A 24,386-nucleotide genomic window follows, 5' to 3' on the forward strand; every position below is an offset into this window, starting at 1 on the left:
TTACCTTATTTTTTTTCTTTCTTTTTCATATGAGGTTTTTAGTTTTCAAAGTTATGTTTCAGCAAAAGGTCTGTTCGCCTCCTCTGCTGCTGTTGCACTGGAGGAACAGTTCCAGGCAATATTTCTATCCCATCTCTGAAAACTGTTGAATCTACCACAATTCAGCTTTGTGCTATTATTTATGTTGTAACACAAAATTAAAATTATTTTGGACTCTACTCAAGAGGTTAGAATGTGGTATAAGACTAGAGTGTGATGGCTGTGTTTAAGAAATTTATAATTGTTCTCATGTCCTTGTAGGGGTATGAAAATGTTTAAAATGGTTCTAACTGGTTGACTATTGTATATACTTTTGTTCTAGATGAGTTCTGATATAGGGGCACAATGATTTTTAAACCAGTTATAACCTATTTCATAAACTTGTCAGTGTTCTAGTTAAGCTTTTGCACAGAGGTACAGACACAACTAAGGAGAAAATTTTCTTGAGCAATAATGCTACATAATTTCTAACTGTAAAATCTTTGTACTGAATTTTCATTTATGTTTTGGTGTTCAAATCTTCCCAGGATTGTATTCCTTGAATTCTTCCATTGTGAAGGTAGTATTCCACAAGTAAGGTTATGTCAGCTCACTGTCTAACACCATTACTTGTAATTTAATTTAGTATCAATTCGAGTACCTACTGAGACCTCTCAAACCCCACAATCACGTCAAGGAGAAAAAAACGCCTAAGGATTTAAGTAAATTTTATTGGTTTGTTAGTAAATTTTGTATATACAAAGGTATGCAAGTACACAATGATTGGAACACATAACTATCTATAGTCCAATTTATGCATAAAAATATACATTTACAAGTTATTAACAGAACACATCTGGATATGTCTAGACTTATCTAGCACTAATCAGAGTCAAAGCATGAAACATGATAATCCAAAATGGGTATGTATAATGATTTCAGGCTCAACTAAAACAGTTCTGAGGAAGTTTTAAATATTCTGAATTGAAACTTGGATTCTATTTTGTAAAAACTTTGTGATTAAATAAAATGGAATGTTCAACTGAATGCAATCTGATACCGGTTTATAGGCTATAAAATGAGCTTTGAGAGCATGGTCAACCATTGATGCGTCCTGTGCTGGCATACACTGCTTCTGCTTATAATGCGAAGAGGAATACAACATGTATATTCAGCTCATTAAGTGAGGACCATAAAATATTCAAAATGAAATTTCCATTGTGAATTTCAAAGCCCAAACTCAATTTCTGTCGATATTACAGCCAATGATGAGTCATCTTACGTTTGCCATCACTACCAAAATACAAGACATCAGAAACATTATTTGGCATTGGTAACCATGGTACCATAAAAACACCATATCCACATGAGCTATGTCACTGTCGTTGCAACATATGAACTTATCCATATAATATATTGCATTATTAAATGCACTCTTTCCTGAATTATACATAACTTAAGAGTTGTTCAAGTAAATGTTAGTTGAAATGCCTTAGCAAAACAGTGTGTTCATCCAAGTAAGTCATAATAAAGGAGTAAGTATGAATTTGAGTTCTGATGGAGACCCCTAAATAAACTGAAATTATAGGGAACAAACGAGTTTTGTTGGTATCAACTTCATTTCAAACTTTGTTATCATTTCTGATGTCAAGGAGACATGATAACTCAGCTGATGTGGCATAGGACTTTTAAGAATCAAGAGTTTGATACTCACCCTGGCAAGCCTGGGCTGGCTGCCTCATTGTATCCTTGGGAAAGGCAATCTGTTCTCATTTGCTAGGCAAGATATAGCCAATAATGTATCTCAAATGCTACTGAAAACCAATCAACCATTGATTTGAAATCATCAGTAAACATTTATGGTGAAATCATCAGTTAATTTCCTGACCTGCTGCTGCATGAGACTGTATATACCAATCATACACCTTGGCTGACCAATCAGATATTTTAGTGCTTTGTCTTAGCAACATCTATTGGATTTCATGAGTTGGCTTCCATAGTATGTAATGCCAACTAACCAATAGCATGTAACATGGTGCATTGTACATTGGCCAAAAATGGTGAAGACAATTAACTTCAAAAGGATACTTTATAAGTTTAACATCGAAAGTATGACTGTACCAGATCGAAGTCATTAAAGGTGTATTTGAGTGAAAGCTTTATGTACAAGCACAGACCGGCAGTGGAAAATTGCTTATTTATCAGTCCATTCAAGTTGTGTGCTCCTCTTGTCTTGATCATGTAGAAACCGAAGAGTGTACAAATTTGAACAACTTAATTTTGATTGGATGCGGTGGCCTGCTGCCACATCCAATGAAATTCACAGACCCGAAGCACAGAAATATATGCTCGAAACACCAAGGTGTAGATAGGGTTAACATGTTGGAACCTTGGCTAGCAAAGATAATATAGATAATGTTTGGCATAGCCAGTGCTACTGTCAAACTGACTACTCTCATTATTAGTTTTGACTCTCATGCAGCAGAAGATTAAAAGTAAGGCTGACTTTTCACCAGAGAGCTTCATATATGCTTAAGGTTTCAGATCTAATAGACCACACATACATTTACCATAAATGCCTGCTTATAAGTTGAGTCGAACTCCAAACAACAAAGATCAGGTTCTGTGCTATTTGTTCTAATGATTACTCCTAACAAACTGCACAGACTTTGATCTGCAGGAACATTATGCAACAGCAGATTTGGATCTGTACAGTTTGCAGTTGAACTTGTCCTATAAGCGAGAATTTATGACAATTAGGTCATTATCTATGGTGTGTATATATATATATATATATATATATATATATATATATATATATATATATTGTCTGTATGATAATATGCATCAATGCATGTTGGCACCTAAATTAATAAGAGGCACTAGTAGACCTGATAATTACTCACCTGGTATAAAATGATCTAAAAGCGAACATACATGTAACACAGCTATTAACCTGGGTTGAAGGTCACCCTATCAAGATGCATTCCAACTACTGTATTTGGATCAAACTGGTGGAATGTGACATGTTTTTAACTGTAGTTCTAATCTGATATACATTCTATAGCATCTTTCCTCAGAAAGTGAAAGGTGTTTGCAATAGAAGCCATGCTGTTGAAAGGAGATGCATCCAAAAACATAATTTTGCTTTCCTAAGGAAAATTTCTATTATGTTGAATCATACTTGGCTCAGCCATCCTGAAGAAGTTGAAAACAGGTGTTCTACCTGCTTGTTACAGATGCCACACCACTGTTATGGATTCTAAGCCTGAGAAATTCTGGAATAGTATGACATATAAATCATCACTACTATTTTTGATTTCTTTTTTTTCTCCAGCCATTTAAAAATTAGGGTTTCCATATGTTTGTTATAGAAGCCACATCATTGCTAGGCAGTAACTCTAAATAAAATTTTGGTAAAGCAAGCCCTAAGGAACATTCCCACTAAGTTCTTATCATAACTGGTCCATCAATTTATTAAAAATTAAAAACAGGAAATGTTTACAGACAGATGGACAATAAACACATGATGGATGTCATGCCCTAATTGCACATAATAATATTTCACTTACCTCACAAATATTATGGATTGGTGAACTTTCTTTTTTTTCTGATTACACCATTTATAGGTAGTGCACAAGATTATAAAATAAACCACCACAGTATTTAGGACACATGTAAACATGTATTCCCTAAATATCTTCAGTGATGTGTGTGGTACCAGTATGTATTATATACCTGGTTACATTTTGCACACTTTATACAAATTGTGTCAGCCATTCCAGTACAAAGAATGTTGAATATATTCCTAAATGAAAACTACAATAAATTTTACCAGCTACAACCAAACTGGTAATAGTCATGTAACAAAATAAAGACAATAACATAGTGTCACTGAAGAAATTTCTGTAGTTTATATCAGCATTTACATGGGATTCACAGAATCTGCAAAGTTTGGGAAAATATATAAAAATATACAAAATCAATTTGTGATAACCAAATATGCCATGACAAAACCATACGACTGCAAATAATGACATAAACTGTACATCTTTAGACTTTAATATTTCTGGGCAGGAAATGCCATTGAACTTAAAAAAAAAAATATTATACATACAAAATACAACTGCACTCAGGGCTGCAAATTACATCATTTCCTATGTACAAAATGTCATCTACTTTTTACAACAATTTTGACACTGGAGATTATATATATATATATATATATATGATCTGGAAATGAAGATAGCACATTTATCCCCTATTTTTGTTTTGTCACATTTACTTACGTGTATGTATTTCAAATATGAGACAACAATGAAATATCTAACTATGCAACATAAAAAGTCCTTAACATGGTGATATCTATACTTTTTCATCAAGATTTTATAACATGTTCAAGGAGAGAATGTTATATAGATATGTATAACATGTTCAAGAAGAAAATGTTATATTTAGGCTAAAATCGTATATTAATGTGCTCCGACAAATTATATTGCATATCTGTGACATGTTAATTCCTATGTCTCGTCATTTGTTGATGTTTCTAAAATGTCAAGTCAGCTAAGAAAATTATCACATTTTACTTTGGCAGTTTCAAGGCAAGTACTTTTTTGCTTGCTGTAATGTGGACAGAGAAGCACCTGCATTAATGAATGTTAATATTGTGAACATGGTTGGTTAAAGGACTGTCCAAAAGCATTATACGTGGACTGCAAGAATAATAATTATTCCCCACACCAACACTAACTATTATCATCTTCAAAAATGATGCTGGACAAGCCACCAGACGCTTCAACACCAATTCTACATCCATCATTCCTGTGAAACTCCAAGATGGGATTGTTTTCCTCCCAAGATGATGGGTGTCTCCCATCCCTCCAATCACTCATTGAAATTTCCTATTTACACAAAAGTATTGAGAATTTTGATATTTTTTTCTCCATTTTTTTGCACCATGATTCCAGTGAAGGATAATTATGGTAATACTGCCTGTGATCACATGACTGTGCACTGGCTTAAGCAGGGCAAGATGAGTTACTCTTAATTTTAATCAGCATAAAACAATTACCAAGCCTTTGATTCTGTCAGCTGGGTCAGTTGGGTCCAGTGTTTGAAGACTGTCAACATGAATTACACTATGTCTGATCAAAAGTAATTCCAAATCGATTAACAGTGATTAAATGATTACTAATAAACTCAATCAGCTTAAAACTTGGTCAGTTTGGCTTCTTATGTTTAAAGCTTGTCAAGATATCTAAGCATATGTTTTCTTCCAATGCTAAAATCTAAGCAACCACAATATCACACAAATTTCAGTGATGCATTCAAATGGGACTTTCAGTGGTTGGAATAAAGTTCAAAGGACATGGAAATGCATTCTGCCTTTCCAGTGAAGCTGATTTTAAAATCTGTTACAGTGGCAAGAATGATATAACATGCCATACAGCATAGTAAAACATTAAAATTGACAATGAATACGCCAACACTGAAAACCATGTTTGTGGAATCTTCATACATCTGGATAAAATTACACATGCAGAAAACTTTTTTGCAAACTTTACAGCCAAAAAAATTCTCTTGTTTATGGTAGTAGATAATTTTTTCAGATCTAGTCAAAACTAAGTTCCCTGATTCCAAGAAAGTGCTTGTACAAACAGACAAAAACTATTCATATAGTGACCACATAGAGACCCAAGCTTTGGGTCCTCAATGGGATAAGAAAGTTGAAGACATGTGCCACAATGAAATATTCAACAATCTCACTGAAAATCTACCCTCTTTTGAAGTGAAAACCCTGACGAAATTTTGTATATCTGATTTGTCCCAAGTTGACATCTCTGTTCTGCCATATACATGAAATCATGGATTCCATATGCTACATAAAAAACTAGGAGTGTTGTTTTGTCAGTAGAACAAACAACACAGATCCTGATCAGCCAGTGCATTATGCAGCTGTAGATCAGGATCTATTTTGTTTTTAGTTGGACCAGACTTATAAATGAGTAAAAAGATATAAATATTTTTGTGTAAAAAAAATCTGTATTATTCCACTTGACATTTTTTTTTATATAAAAATTTCTTTCAATCATGAAGATCATTTTTCATTAAGGTTACCAGCTGATTTTGAATCTCAATCAATGGTCATGTAATTTACCTGTATGGACTACAAACTCGCAGCCGTTCCTATATGTCAAGCAAAGCTGATCATTTTCAACAAGTCATACTGAGATAAATTAACAAATGAATCACTAAGACAGACACAGAAAAGCTGTTTTCTGCACTTTGTGTTGATTATTTTTCATACATTCCATAGAATTCAATTCTCAAACTACATAAATAAAAGAGGGAGAAGACAATTATGTATAAGCAAGATACATGCATGTCAGAAATAGGATATTTTATCAATTTCAACATGGTGGAGGTGTAGCAATTCAAATCTTTCCATGACAAATGTATGATGCAACCTAAATCAAGATGGAAAATGAAATGCAACAAAAAAGAAACTGGTGAATTAAAGAACTGTTAAATATAAGGTATGTATATGTATTATTTGTGGTCCAGTTTTTCAGATATTAAAAAATAATTACTTTTCTTGCTGTCTAGATAATTTAAAACAAAAAATGAAAATTATTTATTTTTGCCAAATATTTTGTCTGGAAAATTAATATCTCAGCTGTGCACCCAGTACATTTAATGCCAACTGTATGTAGACTAGGTAAACTAGGTTGCATTATATCCTTGCTTGCAAATAAGGAACACTTACATGATAATGCTTTTGTGTTTTCTTTTGCAGAAAAAGAATATTGCAGTTGTGGTGTTTGATTTTCCTTTCATTCCTGTAGATATACAGGAAGTGAGTGAGTTGTGTCAGGTGCTCATTTCCAACTAAGATCACTGTTTCAGCAAAACTGACAACCCCTTTTTGTGTATGTGTTCCCCGAGTCAAACTAATAGTGGTTATAAAAGAGAACCAGTATGCCTTGCTGATGAAAATCAAATGGACTCCACACAGGAAAGGAAGTACAGTTTGATTCTTGATGTATAATGTACTGAAAGTGAAATCTGCCATAGCATCTTCTATAAAGTCAGATTTTTATTTTGAATTTTTTTGGATCAAACATTATGGCTGATGAAGAAAATTTAATCAGAACTGGATTTTAAAAAATTGTGAGTTTGAAACAACTTAAATGCTCAAATGCAGCTGAGTGAAAAAGTAGCTATGTACCTTCTCTATCTTATATCTATGTATCTTACCTATCTTACATCTATGTATCTTACCTATCTTACATCTATGTATCTTACCTACCTTATATCTATGTATCTTACCTATCTTATATCTATGTATCTTACCTATCTTATAGTTATGTATCTTACCCATCTTACATATATGTATCTTACCCATCTTACATATATGTATCTTACCTATCTTATATCTATGTATCTTACCTATCTTACATCTAATGTATCTTACCTATGTTATATCTCTGCATCTTACCTATGTTATATCAATGTATCTCACCTATCTTATATATATGTATCTTACCTATCTTATATCTATGTATCTTACCTATCTTATATCTATGTATCTCACCTATCTTACATCTATGTATCTTACCTATCTTATATCTCTGCATCTTACCATTAGTGAAACAAGTTGCTTTATAATCAGATAAGCTCAATGGTTAGAGTATTTACATAATATTTTAGCTTAACTTGGAATAGAAGTCCACTATAATTATTTTAAAAAAGAGCATTTTCATGCTAATTATTCTTACATTTACAAGAATGTTATCTGCAAAGTTAAATAGTTGTGTCTTCTATGTTATAGCTGACATGCAAACTTAGTTCTTAAAATTCTAGTATCAATAAACAGTTTGACATCCTCAAAGTAAAAATGCAAACTAGGTTCACCTAGTTTGTTTTCTTTCCATAATTACCTGTAATAAATACATGTACCACTATAAATTACAAGATCCTAATACATGACATCTTCATTATAAAAACATCTGCTACTCTAGACTGGAAAATCTTGTACCAAATGAACAAATACATCATTTTGATTGGTCAGAAGATTTTCAAGCAAGATTTTGTGCTGAGCAAAGAATTATGATTGTACACGCCTTGACTCAAGTGTCTCTGGTTTACATTATCAAAAAGAACATGCTTAAGTAAAGAATATTTTTCTCCTAAATTAAAGGTATCAATAAATATCAGGTAGAAACTTACAAGATGAAAAACTTACATATGCTAACTAGAGACAAATTCTTGTAGTCATTAAATTATTGTATACATTCCTATGTACTGCAATCTTAATGCTTTTTAGAACTGAAAAGGTGCACCCTTCAAATATATTAACCATACGTACACAAAGACGAGCCCAACTGCAAACTGCACAGACCCAGATCTTCCATCACACAATGCAGTGACAGATCTAGTTCTCTGAAGCTTGTTAGAAGTCATCAGTAGAACAAATAACACAGACTCTAATCTGCTCGTGTTATGGAATTATGTATCATCTTTTGAATTTATAACATAATTTTTATTTAAGTCATTGAAACTATGAAGTTCTATTTTAAATCCTTTAATTCAATGGTTAGTACTATCATAAAAGTATACCATGTATACTCTGCTGCAAGAGTTTCATTCGGGACAATGCCGAAATCAACAACTAAGCATATCGTGAATGACATGTGAATATGAATTGGGGGCACATAAAAAAGTGTGTGATTCAAAGTGAAATTGCCCTTTGAAGAACTAAAATGTGTTCTCTAGCATTGGATTGGTTCAATACTATTTGAAGGTCAGAACAGGATTGTTAGTGCATGTTGATGACCAAACTATTCTGAAAGGGAACAACATGTTTCAAATTATTCTAGAAATTAATGTGAATCAGAGATTGTTTATTTGAAATGCACATGGAAACTATATAATGACCATATGTACCATTCATTTTATTCTTGTGCAGTTATGCTAGAGTTCATAAGAGTCACTGAGAGGAAAATAGTGTTTTACAATTATATGTTCATTGGATACAGCAAAGTGGATAAAACTGACTTAATACATTCTGTACTGTGGATTAAGTGATTATATTCAAGGACTTCAATATTTAACTAATTCCATCAGATTTATATGAAACTTTCAAGGACTTCAGTGACATCCTACATTCACGAGATTTCTCTGAAATAAAAACATTTGGATTAACAATTTTGCTAAATTCAGTGGTGTTATCACAGTAACACATAAGTACTTTAAAGGCTTCATTCAGAATACACTGGAACAGTTTCTGGATTAGTGAGTAATTGATAGTAAAATAGGGATTATACACTATAACTTTTTTAAATTCTTTCAGTTTGTCTGATTTTATATTTAAATAAATTTACATTCTGGAAACTTGAATGCTTGTTTTGGGTCTTACATAATCTTGTTACTTAAATTTAAACCCCTAGACAAAACATTGGTACATTATGAGATGGCAGATCAGGTCCTGTTTGCAGCTACAACTGAATTATAAGTAAGTATAGACAGCATCTATATCAAGGATTACTGTAACATTCATACAATTTCTGAATGAAGTACTGTATCTCCAAAATGTATTTCACATAAGCAATTTACTCAGGTGAATAATTATGCATGTTCTAAATAGAAAAATATCATTTTCAAGTAAGCTAAGGTTTAACTTAGGCTGAAACTGAGAGGTGGCCTGACATGTCACAACACATTTTTCTTAGCTACAAATTATAAGGTAAAAGAATGATTGAGTACAACTGTGTATTAGCATTGATACACAAATCTGATTAAATAGAAACAATATTGTATAGTATTCAAAATAAAGGATGCCTGATTTTTGCCTACATATTTTACACACAACATCTGCACCTATCATAATGAAAGGAGATAAGACTTAATTTCCATGGGAGATAACTGCAATTCATCACCTGATACTGTTCTTAGTGTGTTTATGTGGGTAAGAGTTGTTTCCCTTAAGTCACTAACTCTCACATCTTTCAGCAGCTCTTTGATCCTAAATGTTCCGGTATTGTTAGAAGAACATGGAAGAGGTGGACTTGTAAAACCACATATATAATTTTTCCTGTGCACAATGAAGCTAGTGCTATTGTAGACTAGATCTGAATTAATTAGATTTCTAAGACTTAATACTGTAACATCACAAGGAAGAGACTGTCCACTGGGTAAAAAGCTTTGAGTCAATGCATCAGAGTTAATAGGTGTGAAAACTTTCTGTATTGGTTGTTGAAGATGTTCACTGACTAGGTGACTGAACAAGGTTGGATATGTGAATTTCACCTCTTCACCAGGTGGCAAATCCCTGTATTCAATCTGAAGAATAAATTTACTCATTGTGAGTTTGTTGTCCCATATTCCTTCACCCAGTCCCCTTTCATCATCATAAAGAAGTTGTCGATCTAACATAACCTCTACCCAACCTTGTTCAAGACTAGAAGTTCCATGAGGCTGGCCTGAATGTAGGGTCAACCTTTTGTACTGATCTTCCAACACAACCATTGATGTCATAGGGTAATAGTTTGTCTCAATTCTATTTTCAAGTACTGTCTTCCTTCCTATCAACTGGAAGCCATTCTGGTCAGTGTAGAAGGTTAAGTCTTTGTTTTTCACATCTGTGCTGATCCTCATGATGACCTCTCGATCCTTCATGTTCAGCACATGCATATCTAAAGCATTTTGAATATGAAGAACTTCACCTTGAAGCCCTGGATGGTTGAACAATTTGATACTGTGATAAAGATTGGGGAAGAGAACTTGAATTTCTGACACAAAGGGGCCAGTAATGACCCTTATTACTGGTATACTTTGAATGAAAGGGCTAGCAGATCCTTTAGGAAAGAAAAGGTATGCCCCACTTCCTTGAGAAAGGTAATGAAGAAAATCAAAATGAATGCTCGTTTTATTTCCAGTTCTCTTGTCTTGAATGCCTTGTAACATTCCATGGATAGTCTCAAATGTGGCTATCAAATACTGATTTTCAATTTTAACTCCTCCTCCATGGTTTTCCCCATGCCTTGGCCGATCTTGCTCAAATTTTAACTCAGGATCTAATTCTAATTCGAGAGTATTATACATGCTTATCCTTCCCCAGTGTTTCTTAGAATCATCTTTTGGATACAGTGTATATGTTTCTACACCTAGTGGTGGGATATGTACATGAAAAACTATTTCAAAGGCTTCCCCATGAACTACTGTAGAAGCTCCCCAAATTGGATTAACTTGGTATGGAATGACCTCATTTTTGGAATTCCTGATTTCAAACTGAGTTGTGTCAACAATAAGCTGCACAAATTCTGCTCTATCATATGGAAGAGGATTAAAAAAGACAACTTTTGTTCCTAATTTTACAACTGATACTGTCCTTCGCATGGAAGGGTCTTTGAAAGTGCTCCTGATCGTCTCAGGGTTGAAAAGTCTTGGAGACTGGAACTTCCCTTTAGAAAGAAGAGCTTGTAGTGCACAACCCATGACATCTTGGGAGGAATTGTAGGCCTGCAATAATTTGAACTCATAATCCTGTACAACGTATGGTTTCGCAGTGCCTGTAATAGCATCATGATGCAGAAACAACGCTAAATTCCTGTGAGCTTGTTGCAGTGACGCTGTGTTTTCATGATAACTTGTATATACCTTATTCCACTGCTTAAAATAGAAATAAGCCATTACATGGAGAAGGTCAGCTGAACGAAGAATGGATTCAACTTCTCGTGAGAACCTTTTATCGAATGGGCGAGTAGAATAGTATCCAGTCCAATAGGCATGGTTCTGATCGGAATAAGGAAAAAAGTCACCACTCAAAACTGGAAACTTGTATTCATTTCCCCATTTTCTCTTCCTTGTCTCCTCTCTTCGGATTTGTGAAAAATAGTCCTCTAAAGTGCCAAATTTAACATTAATTTTCCATTCCTTTTGTGTATTCATATATTGCATCAGTGCATTATAATTATGGTATTGCTGGTCCCATTCAATCTCAAAATCATAGCGAAAATCATCTCCAAGAGGAACAAGGATTGTATTATATCTATACAAGCCTGCCTTGGAACGATACTGTTCATACAAATATTTTGCTTGCTCAGCCACATTTTCCTCAGTCACCTGCTTAGAGGCAACTCTTGCATTCTCTACTGGCACTTTTCTATAGTCGTACATTGAACAAACAAATTTATCTGGCCCACAAGTGTGATGGAGACCATATAGCATATATGGCATGATATGACATAGTATTGAATCCTTGCCACTTCTGTCCCAATACTGCTGCCAATAGAACTCTAAACTCTTAGTTCCAGCCAGTGTTCCCTTTATAGCTTGGTGAACCCTCTGAATAACCATTTTGTCCTGTCCAGAAAGTTTCCAAAGGTAGGGCATAGTTCCTGAGTGTCCGAATGGGTCAATTGACCAGCTGTTTTTTGGCCTGACTTGTACATTTTCCCACAACCACTGATGACCTTCAACCAACTGGTCAATGACAGATGTATATGTTGTAGTAGCTTCATCAGGCATCACCCAACCACCTAAAGCAATCTCAAGTTGTCCGCGGTCGATTATATGTCTAACCTGAACTTTAACATCATCATCCAACTCATTCCACCACATACTCAAGAACACTGTTTCTGCCCATAAAAATGTCATGTTTCGATATGTGTTGAGTTTTTTTACCATATTATTTAGAATATTTTTGACTTGATACACATAGTAATCATCAATAGTCCTAAGCCATCCTGGATCCACATGGGAATGTGGAAGCACAATGACAGTTAGTGGTTCAATACCAGGATAGTATGCATTTTCCAATGGCTGATGAGGGATAAGGTACTGCATATTGGTATAAATCTTGTAATTTGTTTTTGCTGGGAGATCAAAAGTACTTATAGTTGTGTTAGGAGACATAAATCTAAAAAGTGGACATTTCTCAAGTTCCAAAGCACTGGTTTGTCCAAGCCTTCCATTCAAGGCTTGATCAAGGGAGCGCTTGATTCTGACATCCTGGTCTGAGTTCCACATCTGCATCAATGCCTGGCTGTACAGAATGATAATATACACAAGCAGCATGCAGCTAGCTGCAGACACAATTACCAGTCGCTGAGGAAACTTCATCCTGGCACTATACTTTTATGGGCGAGAAAGCTGCCATACATCTTCAGAGACATCTGTATTTAGGGTATCCTCTGTAAAGAAAGCAAATATGACAATGACAACAAGTAATCTAAGAACTTTTTAAATCGAGTTTGTCAGCATCGAAATGAATATAATTTTTCCCATAATAATAAAAAAAACATCCAGTGCTGTACAGTCCATGCCATTTTCCCATGAAAAAAATCAAATGCTGTACAGCCAATTACATTTTCCCATGATCAAATGCTGTACATCAGTGCCATTCTCCCATCATAAAATTAGAGTTTGGGACGAGCCTAGGCTCGAGCTCGAGGCTCGATAATTTTGGAGCATTTTCGGGGGCTCAAAGCTCGAGGTCGAAGCTCACCGAGCTTCGAGCTTACACCTAGAAAAATTCTCCGCTTTTTTATATTATCAGACCGGATAAACCCGTGCGATAATTAATTGACTGTGGGAATGAGCGGCTTTACAGATTCACATGGCCTACGCTTCCCCATGTGTTGGTCAACCAGTGGGCAGTCGTTGCCTTGCAACAGTCATCGCTGGGGGGCTCCTAAGATAATAATTCCAACTATTATCATTGCGGCTGACGGGGAGAAGGGGTTTTTCAACTTCTGCAAGCGAGAGAACCGGTGAACTTCTCAAGTGTTTGGCCTGACGATGAGTGGTGCTGGAGGGGCAGTAGGCGCACAACTGACGCCCGAGGGATTTCTTTTAGACTGATTTTTGTACAGTTCAAACAACATAAACATGTTATCGGCGATTTTTCATATTGTATCTGCTCTTTGTTTGTTAATTTTTACTTATATTTTATTTCTAAAGCAGTAGCGATGTCAAAAAATAAGAAATCAGCTGTTTGGACTTATTTTAACAAGCACGAAAAGGATAATTTCGCAGCTTGCAATGAATGTAAGCAGATAATTTCATGTCCACAAGGAAACACTTCAACAATGCGTCAACATCTGCTTAGCATTCATCGTATTGCCGTCAACAAGGATGAGTCTGAAATAGAGCCGAAGAAAATGAGAACAATGGATAACTTTGTTGTCAAAACTTCACTGGAAGAAATAGTCTCGAAACTTGCTGCAGTCGATGGATTCTCGATTCAGAAAATCACTCATTCAGAATTTATTCGTCAATCGCTGTCATTAAGAGGAATGAAGCTACCTGCTGATGAAAGATCGGTGATGGCCCTTATTCGCAATTTGAAAGAAAAAGTGAAGCAACAAGTCATACAGGATTAAGAAAGAACTCTCAGGATCAAAGAGATTTTCAATATCATTGGACGAATGGACAAGTATCGGAAATCGTCGATTTCTCAACATCAACCTTCATACGGTCTCGTCAAAATGTATCAATCTTAGTCTTGTCAGAATTTACAGAAGTTGTAATGCTGAAAGAATGAATGAGCTCGTTAAGGAACATCTTAATTCTTTTGGTGTCTCATTCAAACAGGATATTGTTGCCTATACCGGTGATGGAGCAAGTGTCATGATCAACTTCAGTGAAAAATCGCCCGTTCTGTATCAAGCCTGCCTTGATCACGGATTGCATTTGGGTGTTACAAAAACTTTTTACAGAGAAAATTGCCCAGGTCAAGGAATTTCAGTTTTTTCACACGAAGAAACTGGACAGACTGATGATTTCGATGAAAGCAACGATGAACAGAGTGCTGAAGAAGTTGAGATACAAAGCGAATCATGGAAGGAAAATATAAACACTGTGAGAGAAATCGTTAAATTTTTCAAAGGCTCAGCCATACGATCGGATGCGCTTAAAGCTAAAAGCTCAGAAAAATTTAACAAAGAACAACAACTGTCCCTCGACTGCAAAACTAGATGGAATTCCATGCTAAAAATGCTAGAAATCTTTATTAAATTATACGATGTCACCAATGAAGTGCTGAGTGAAATCGGATCCAAGCATCTCTTGCCTAATTTGAACATAGAATTATTCAAATCCATAGTTTTGGCGTTGAAACCGGTTGAGGTTACTCTTAATGCTATGAGCGAAAAAAAAGCTTCTCTGAGAACCGCTTATGTTGCTATTAGCTTCATGAGGGAAAAATTGTCTGCACAAGGAACAGAGATCAGTCGTACTCTTTTAGAAAATATTGATTATTACATCGACAGTAGAGTTAATCAACAACTTATGGATCTTATGATTTCTCTGCACCATTTGGATAATGTTCCATCCAAAACTTCTATTGAATTAGTGACAAATTTGATGACGCGGTATTTCCATCGGCAAATACTGCAAATGAAGAAGCACATGATGAGAAAATAACAATTAACCATAACAAGCTCTCACTTGAAGATGAACTTAGATTTCGATTGGAAGCTTCTAGCACTCAGGGATGTCTTCAAACCGATTGATTTAAGAAATTACGCCAAGAATTTTCCTTGTCAAAAAGTAATGGTGAACTGACTGAAAATTTGAGGTGATTATCAGATGCCATCAGTACAATCAAACCGACTTCAATTGATTCAGAAAGAGCATTTTCAGTTGCTACTAATTTCTGTACAAAATTGCGATCAGTTATCGGATAAATCTCTGCATGCTCTTGACTTTTTGAAATACTATTATATTAACAAGAATGATGTTTAAATAAATTATAAAGAAAATTATTTTTCGTACTACTCAAGCTTGAAAGCTCGAAAAAATTATCGAGCTCGAGCTCGAGCTCAAGCTCGCATGAGCTTCAAATCCCCAAGCTTTCCTATACTCTACATAAAATAATCCAATATTGTATAGTCAGTGTCATTTTCCCATAATAAAAAACATCCAATCTGTACAGTCAATGTCATTTTCCAATGATAAAAAAACATCCAATGCTGTACAGTCAATGCCATTTTCCCATGATAAAAAACATCCAGTGCTGAACAGTTAATGCCATTTTCCAATGATTAATAACAACATTCCACACTGTACAGTCAACGTCATTTTCCCATGATAAAAAACAATCCATGCTTTATAAATCAAGTTTGTCAGCATCAGCATGAATATCATTTTCCCATAATAAAAAAAAACATCCAATGCTGTACAGTCAATGCCATTTTCCCATGGAAAAAATCAAATGCTGTACAGCCAATTACATTTTCCCATGATCAAATGCTGTACATCAGTGCCATTCTCCCATCATAAAATGCCATTTCCCATGGTAAAAAAACATCCAATACTCTACAGTCAATGCCATTTCCCCATGATAAACAACATTCAATGCTGTACAGTTCATGTTATTTTCCCCGGGATAAAATAATTCAATGCTGTACAGTCGAATCCATTTTCCAAAGATTAAAAGAAACATCGAATGCTGAAAAGTCAATGCCATTTTCCCATGTTAAAAACAATCCAATGCTCTATAATGTCAGTTTCCCATGATAAAAACTATTAAATGCTATACAATGTCCTTTTCCCATGATAAAAAGCCATCCAATGCTGTACAGTCAATGTCATTTTCCTGAAAACTTTTTATATTTAAGCAGATGGATATATAATCACTCTTACAGTCTAGTAATTATGGGTAGGTTCACAGGTTGCAAATTTCCTTGATACATCTACAGAGTCTAGTATAGTCAATTAAATGTGTCCACAGTCTAATAAAGTCAATTAAATGTTTCCACAGTCTAATAAAGTCAATTAAATGTGTCCAGCCTAATAAAGTCAATTAAATGTGTCCACAGTCTAATGAAGTCAATTAACTTTTTCCACAGTCTAATAAAGTCAATTAAATGTTTCCACAGTCTAATAATGTCAATTAACTGTTCCTAATTTAAATACTTTGAAATTTTATGTAAAATAATGCATGATTAAGTGGAGGCTAACTATGCCAGGATACATCTGGTGAAGGTGCATGCTTAAAATTTCTGAAATAATCTTATATATCTTTTATAAAAAAGTATATTGTTTCTAATATAAATTCATGGCAAAATCAAACTTACTTTAAACAAATATTGGCAAGATACTCTATGTATAAAGCTAGTATTTTGTGCCATTTAATACAATTTTCAACTTAAAAATTTGTTGTTTTACCTACATGGATTGCTGCCCATGTAAGATGGGTGTTGTACTAAAATTAATTCATAGATCATTAGAATATTGTATGCTAAAACCCTGACTTAATAAACTGCAACATCTAGCAACCTGACCTATCAGTGATAGGTGCATGGACAAGGGCCCAGCCTGCTACAACTTATTCAGTGGGACTTTAAAGCATAACAACTTTGTGGATCAAAAAGGGATGCATCCAACAACAATAGGCCACACCATATAAAATGATGATGTAAAATGTTGGCAATCCAGCTCATGTACAAGTTCAGCCACTTTAAGTTGCCATTTGCTTCCAATCCTGAAAGAACCTGTACAAAATCCAAAGGAGGCAAAATATAAATCCATCCAGTAATTAATGATAATGTAAACTTACAATGAATCTCATGAGATGCTGGCAAATGAAAATAATTAAATGCACATTATATCTCATCAATCCAACACACCAAATTTGGTTACAATCCAAAAATCCTTGGTAAAAACTGGCTGTTGTTAAGAAGTAGCCTTTATATGGAGGCCGATTTCTATGAAGTGACATCAGATCTTATAAAATGTGCTGGTTTTAAAAAGAATATGGTTGAAACACTTCTGACTGTAGATGAAAGGTAAGGTGCCATCACTTTGTGCGATCTCCCCCCCACCGCCATAGAACTGAGTTAAAATGAACAGAGACATCAGCTTTACATGATCAAGGACCTAACGATGATACTGTGTGAGAAAGCTGCATAACTTCATAGAGAGGCTTGGTAAAGTGTCATTCTATTAATAGGAAGTCAGATATCATTGGGTTCTCATATATAGGCTTGGTAAAGTGTCATTCTATTAATAGGAAGTCAGATACCACTGGGAATCACATAGAGAGGCTTGGTAAAGTGTCAACCTATTAACAGGAAGTCAGATACCATTGGGTATCTCATAGATAGGTTTGGTAGAGTGTCATTCTATTAATTGGAAGTTGGATACCATTGGGAATCACACAGAGAGGTCTGGTAAAGTATCATTCTATTAATAGGAAGTCTGATCCCATTGGCTTGGCTTAGAAAAGTGTCATTCTATTAACAGAAAGTCAGATACCATTGGGAATCACATAGAGATGCTTGGTGAAGTGTCATTCTATTAACAGAAAGTCAGATACCATTGGGTATCTCATAGATAGGCTTGGTAAAGTGTCATTCTATTAAAAGGAAGTCAGATACCATTGAGAATCACATAGAGAGGCTTGATAAAGTGTCAACCTATTAACAGGAAGTCAGATACCATTGGGTATCTCATAGATAGGTTTGGTAGAGTGTCATTCTATTAATAGGAAGTCGGATACCGTTGGGAATCACACAGAGCGGTTTGGTAAAATGTCGTTCTATTAATAGGAAGTCAGACACCATTGGGTATCTCATAGATAGACTTGGTAAAGTGTCATTCTATTAATTGGAAGTTGGATACCATTGGGAATCACATAGAGAGGCTTGGTAAAGTGTCATTCTATTAATAGGAAGTCTGATACCATTGGCTTGGCTTGGTAAAGTGTCATTCTATTAACAGAAAGTCAGATACCATTGGGTATCTCATAGATAGGCTTGGTAAATTATCATTCCATTAATAGGAAGTCAGATACCACTGGGAATCTGATACCATTGGGTATCTCACAGATAGGCTTGGTAAAGTGTCCTTCTAATAAATGGAAGTCAGATTCACATTGGGAATCACATAGAGAGGCTTGGTAAAGTGTCATTCTATTAATAGGAAGTCAGATACCATTGAGAATCACATAGAGAGGCTTGGTGAAGTGTCATTCTATTAATAGGAAGTCAGATACCATTGGGTATCTCGAAGATAGGCTTGGTAGAGTGTTAATCTATTAATAGGAAGTCGGATACCATTGGGAATCACATAGAGAGGCTTGGTAAAGTGTCATTCTATTAATAGGAAGTCAGATACCATAGGGAATCACACAGAGAGGCTTGGTAAAGTATCATTATATTAATAGAAGTCAGATTCACATTGGGAATCACATAGAGAGGTTTTGTAAAGTGTCATTCTATTAATAGGAAGTCAGATACCATTGGGTATCTCGAAGATAGGCTTGATAGAGGGTCAATCTATTAATAGGAAGTTGGATACCATTGGGAATCACATAGAGAGGCTTGGTGAAGTGTCATTCTATTAATAGGAAGTCAGATACCATTGGGAATCACATAGAGAGGCTTGGTGAAGTGTCATTCTATTAACAGAAAGTCAGATACCACTGGGTATCTTGAAGATAGGCTTGGTAGAGTGTCAATCTATTAACAGGAAGTCAGATACCATTGGGAATCACATAGAGAGGCTTGGTGAAGTGTCATTCTATTAATAGGAAGTCAGATACCATTGGGAATCACATACAGAGGCTTGGTGAAGTGTCATTCTATTAATAGGAAGTCAGATACCATTGGGAATCATATAGAGAGGCTTGGTGAAGTGTCATTCTTAGGAAGTCAGATACCATTGGGAATCACATAGAGAGGCTTGGTAAAGTGTCATTCTATTAATAGGAAGTCAGATACCATTAGGAATCACACAGAGAGGCTTGGTAAAGTGTCATTCTATTAATAGGAAGTTAGATACCATTGAGAATCACATAGAGAGGCTTGGTAAAGTGTCATTCTATTAATTGGAAGTCAGATTCACATTGGGAATCACATTGAGAGGCTTGGTAAAGTGTCATTCTATTAATAGGAGGTCTGATACCATTGGGAATCACATAGAGAGGCTTGGTAAAGTGTCATTCTATTAATAGTAAGTCAGATACCATTGAGAATCACATAGAGAGGCTTGGTAAAGTGTCCTTCTATTAATTGGAAGTCAGATTCACATTGGGAATCACATTGAGAGGCTTGGTGAAGTGTCATTCTATTAATAGGAAGTCAGATACCATTGGGAATCACATAGAGAGACTTGGTGAAGTGTCATTCTATTTTTAGGAAGTCAGATACCATTGGATATCACATAGAGAGGCTTGGTAAAGTGTTATTCTATTAATAGGAAGTCAGATACCATTAGGAATCACATAGAGAGGCTTGGTAAAGTGTCAGTCTATTAATAGGAAGTCAGATACCATTGGGTAGCTCATAGATAGGCTTGGCAAAGTGTCCTTCTAATAATTGGAAGTCAGATTCACGTTGGGAATCACATAGAGAGGCTTGGTAAAGTGTCATTCTATTAATAGGAAGTCAGATACCATTGGGTATCTCGAAGATAGGCTTGGTAGAGTGTTAATCTATTAATAGGAAGTCGGATACCATTGGGAATCACATAGAGAGGCTTGGTAAAGTGTCATTCTATTAATAGAAAGTCGGATACCATTGGGAATCACATAAAGAGGCTTGGTAAAATGTCGTTCTATTAATAGGAAGTCTGATACCATTGGGTATCACAAAGAGAGGCTTAGTAAAGTGTCAGTCTATTAATAGGAAGTCAGATACCATTGGGTATCTCATAGATATGCTTAGTAAAGTGTCATTCTATCAAATGGAAGTCAGATTCACATTCGGAATCACACAGAGAGGCTTGGTAAAGTGTCATTCTATTAATAGGAAGTCAAATTCACATTGGGAATCACATAGAGAGGCTTGGTAAAGTGTCAATCTATTAATAGAAAGTCAGATACCATTGGGTATCTCATTTTGGTAAAGTGTCATTCTATTAACAGGAAGTCTGATACCATTGGGTATCTCATAGATAGGCTTGGTGAAGTGTCATTCTATTAATAGGAAGTCAGATACCATTGGATATCCCATAGATTGGCTTGGTGAAGTGTCATTCTATTAATAGGAAGTCAGATACCATTGGGAATCACATAGAGAGGCTTGGTAAAGTGTCATTATATTAATAGGAAGTCAGATACCATTGGGTATCTCATAGATAGGCTTGGTGAAGTGTCATTCTATTAATCGGAAGTCAGATACCATTGGGTATCTCATATATAGCCTTGGTGAAGTGTCATTCTATTAATAGGAAGTCAGATTCTTATTGAGTATTTGGAGGCAAGGTGAAGTGTTATTCTATTCCTAATAAGTTAGACTGATATCACAGAGAGAGAGATTTACAATATGTGAATAATTCCTTGTCTACCATTACCAACAGACCTAAAATATGCAGCCAATTATACAGAAAATTAGAAGAAAAAAATAACACAAAATAACTCCAAATCCATAAAGTGTTTTTTCTACCACTATGAAGCATAAAATTAACAAAAATCATTTGTCATGGTTTGGAAACTTGGTGAGTAGAATTTCAAGCAACACAACAGCAGCAAATGTGTTCGCTACTTCTTTTGATTTCTACCATCATTTTTTCCATACTATTCTATATATAAAATAAATATAATTAATCATCTATATTTTAAATATGGTCAGTGACCATGGTTCCCTTTCAATTAAAATAACGTACAAAATCAACTTGCCGACATAATTTCTCAGGTATGTTCATGCTATCACATATGAACCAGCCCACCTAGTCTGAAAAAAGACATATCAGAATATCTATATTAACAATAATTTGATTTATAAATATCCAGCATGAGTACTAATAACCACTATGATGAAATAAAATTATAATATCGTGAATTTAAGTCATAAAAGAAATCAAAACTTGTTATAGTAGCAGTATTAGTTTATTTAGTTCTCAACATACTGTACTGTATACACTTGCTTAGAAGTTGCATTCAACTTCAAGCAACATAGACCCTGATCTGCTGTTGAATAGTGCACTAACAGATTAATGTTGATGTTGTTCTACCAATTACTCCTAACAAACTATACACACTCAGATCTGATGGTACATCATGCAATAGCAGATCGGGGCATGCTTTACAGCTGGAACACACCCACATATAGGTATAGATGTACAATCAGGTACAACTGAGCTATTTTATTTTTATTCATATTTCTCAAATGATAGGTGGCTGAGTGGTCTAAAGCACTCACTGTTACAGATCACTGCCATCTCAACTCTGTCTACATGGGTTTGAGTCTTGGGTTCGGCCCATGTGGGCATGTGAGAAAGCTTGCCAGTAGCCTCTTGTGGGTCAGTGGTTCTTTCGAGGGTTTTCCCAGGTTTTTCCTCCACCTTTTATACTGGCCGCCATGTAGAGCCTATCTTGTGCTGAAAAATGGTGTTAAACCCTAAAACAACAACAACAACAACAAATAATAGTAGGTTACAATGATATAAAAAAACAACCATTTATCCTGATACACTAATCTAGTATACTGTCTAGAATCAGGTTTTGATCTCATCAAATGAATACAAGCATGGACTAGAAACAAACAACCCACTGTCTTGATACACTATTCTAGTTTACTGTCTAGAATCAGGTTTTGATCTCATCAAATGAATACAGTAGAACCTGTATTGAATGACCACCTCTTCTGCCAAAAAGTACTGGTCTTTCAAGACAGGTGGTCTCTCATTACAGGTAATAACACTATATAATCAATAAATCCGTGCATGGAGATCCTGGTCTCTCAAAACAGGTGGTCTCTCATAGCAGAGGTCTCTCAAGACAGGTTTTACTGTACAAGCATAGACTTGAAACAAACAACCCACTGTCCTGATACACTATTCTAGTTTACTTTATAGAATCAGGTTTTGATCTCATCAAATGAATACAAGCATGGACTTGACACAAACAACCCACTGTCTTGATACACTATTCTAGTGTACTGTCCAGAATCAGGTTATGATCTCAACAAATGAATACAAGCATAGACCAGAAATAAACAACCCATTATCTTGTTACACTATTCTAGTTTACTGTCTAGAATCAGGTTATGATCTGTCAAATGAATATATGCCTGGACTTAAAATCCCCAAAAACATGACTACAGAATGCAGTACTACCTACAGTTAGATAAATCCAATTCTCTAACTTTTTGATGAATATGGGGTCATGGTTCTATTTTCACTCAAAGTGAAAAGGCACTGTGGAACACTATAAAGAATAGAGTTTGGATGGGTATACAAAGTGTAAATCTAGCATGATGAAAAGGCACTGTGGAACACTATAAAGAATAGAGTCTGGATAGGTATACAAAGTGTAAATCTAGCATGATGAAAAGGCACTGTGGAACACTATAAAGAATAGAGTCTGGATGGGTATACAAAGTGTAAATCTAGCATGATGAAAAGGCACTGTGGAACACTATAAAAAATAGAGTCTGGATGGGTATACAAAGTGTAAATCTAGCATGATGAAAAGGCACTGTGGAACACTATAAAGAATAGAGTCTGGATGGGTATACAAAGTGTAAATCTAGCATGATGAAAAGGCACTGTGGAACACTATAAAGAATAGAGTTTGGATGGGTATACAAAGTGTAAATCTAGCATGATGAAAAGGCACTGTGGAACACTATAAAGAATAGAGTCTGGATGGGTATACAAAGTGTAAATCTAGCATGATGAAAAGGCACTGTGGAACACTATAAAGAATAGAGTCTGGATGGGTATACAAAGTGTAAATCTAGCATGATGAAAAGGCACTGTGGAACACTATAAAGACTAGAGTCTGGATGGGTATACAAAGTGTAAATCTAGCATGATGAAAAGGCACTGTGGAACACTATAAAGACTAGAGTCTGGATGGGTATACAAAGTGTAAATCTAGCATGATGAAAAGGCACTGTGGAACACTATAAAGACTAGAGTCTGGATGGGTATACAAAGTGTAAATCTAGCATGATGAAAAGGCACTGTGGAACACTATAAAGAATAGAGTCTGGATGGGTATACAAAGTGTAAATCTAGCATGATGAAAAGGCACTGTGGAACACTATAAAGAATAGAGTCTGGATGGGTATACAAAGTGTAAATCTAGCATGATGAAAAGGCACTGTGGAACACTATAAAGAATAGAGTCTGGATGGGTATACAAAGTGTAAATCTAGCATGATGAAAAGGCACTGTGGAACACTATAAAGAATAGAGTCTGGATGGGTATACAAAGTGTAAATCTAGCATGATGAAAAGGCACTGTGGAACACTATAAAGAATAGAGTCTGGATGGGTATACAAAGTGTAAATCTAGCATGATGAAAAGGCACTGTGGAACACTATAAAGAATAGAGTTTGGATGGGTATACAAAGTGTAAATCTAGCATGATGAAAAGGCACTGTGGAACACTATAAAGAATAGAGTTTGGATG

General features: G+C 35.2%; 1 protein-coding gene across 3 annotated transcripts in view; it reads right to left on the minus strand.

The window, feature by feature from the left end:
* Positions 1-729: 729 nt before the first annotated feature.
* The window catches only part of LOC149805074 (alpha-mannosidase 2-like), a 292,719-nt gene continuing 269,062 nt past the window's right edge, over positions 730-24,386 (minus strand). For all 3 annotated transcript variants that reach the window (XM_089947123.1, XM_089947128.1, XM_089947114.1), the window contains one exon: positions 730-13,211. In XM_089947123.1, coding sequence (XP_089803249.1) covers positions 9,901-13,140 — 3,240 coding nt within the window. In that variant the 5' untranslated portion in view covers positions 13,141-13,211 and the 3' untranslated portion in view covers positions 730-9,900. The remainder of the gene's footprint in view (positions 13,212-24,386) is intronic.

The sequence above is a fragment of the Sinohyriopsis cumingii genome, chromosome 2, assembly GCF_028554795.1.
Source record: "Sinohyriopsis cumingii isolate HCF-2022 chromosome 2, ASM2855479v2, whole genome shotgun sequence".
Classification (NCBI taxonomy): Eukaryota; Metazoa; Mollusca; class Bivalvia; order Unionida; family Unionidae; genus Sinohyriopsis; species Sinohyriopsis cumingii.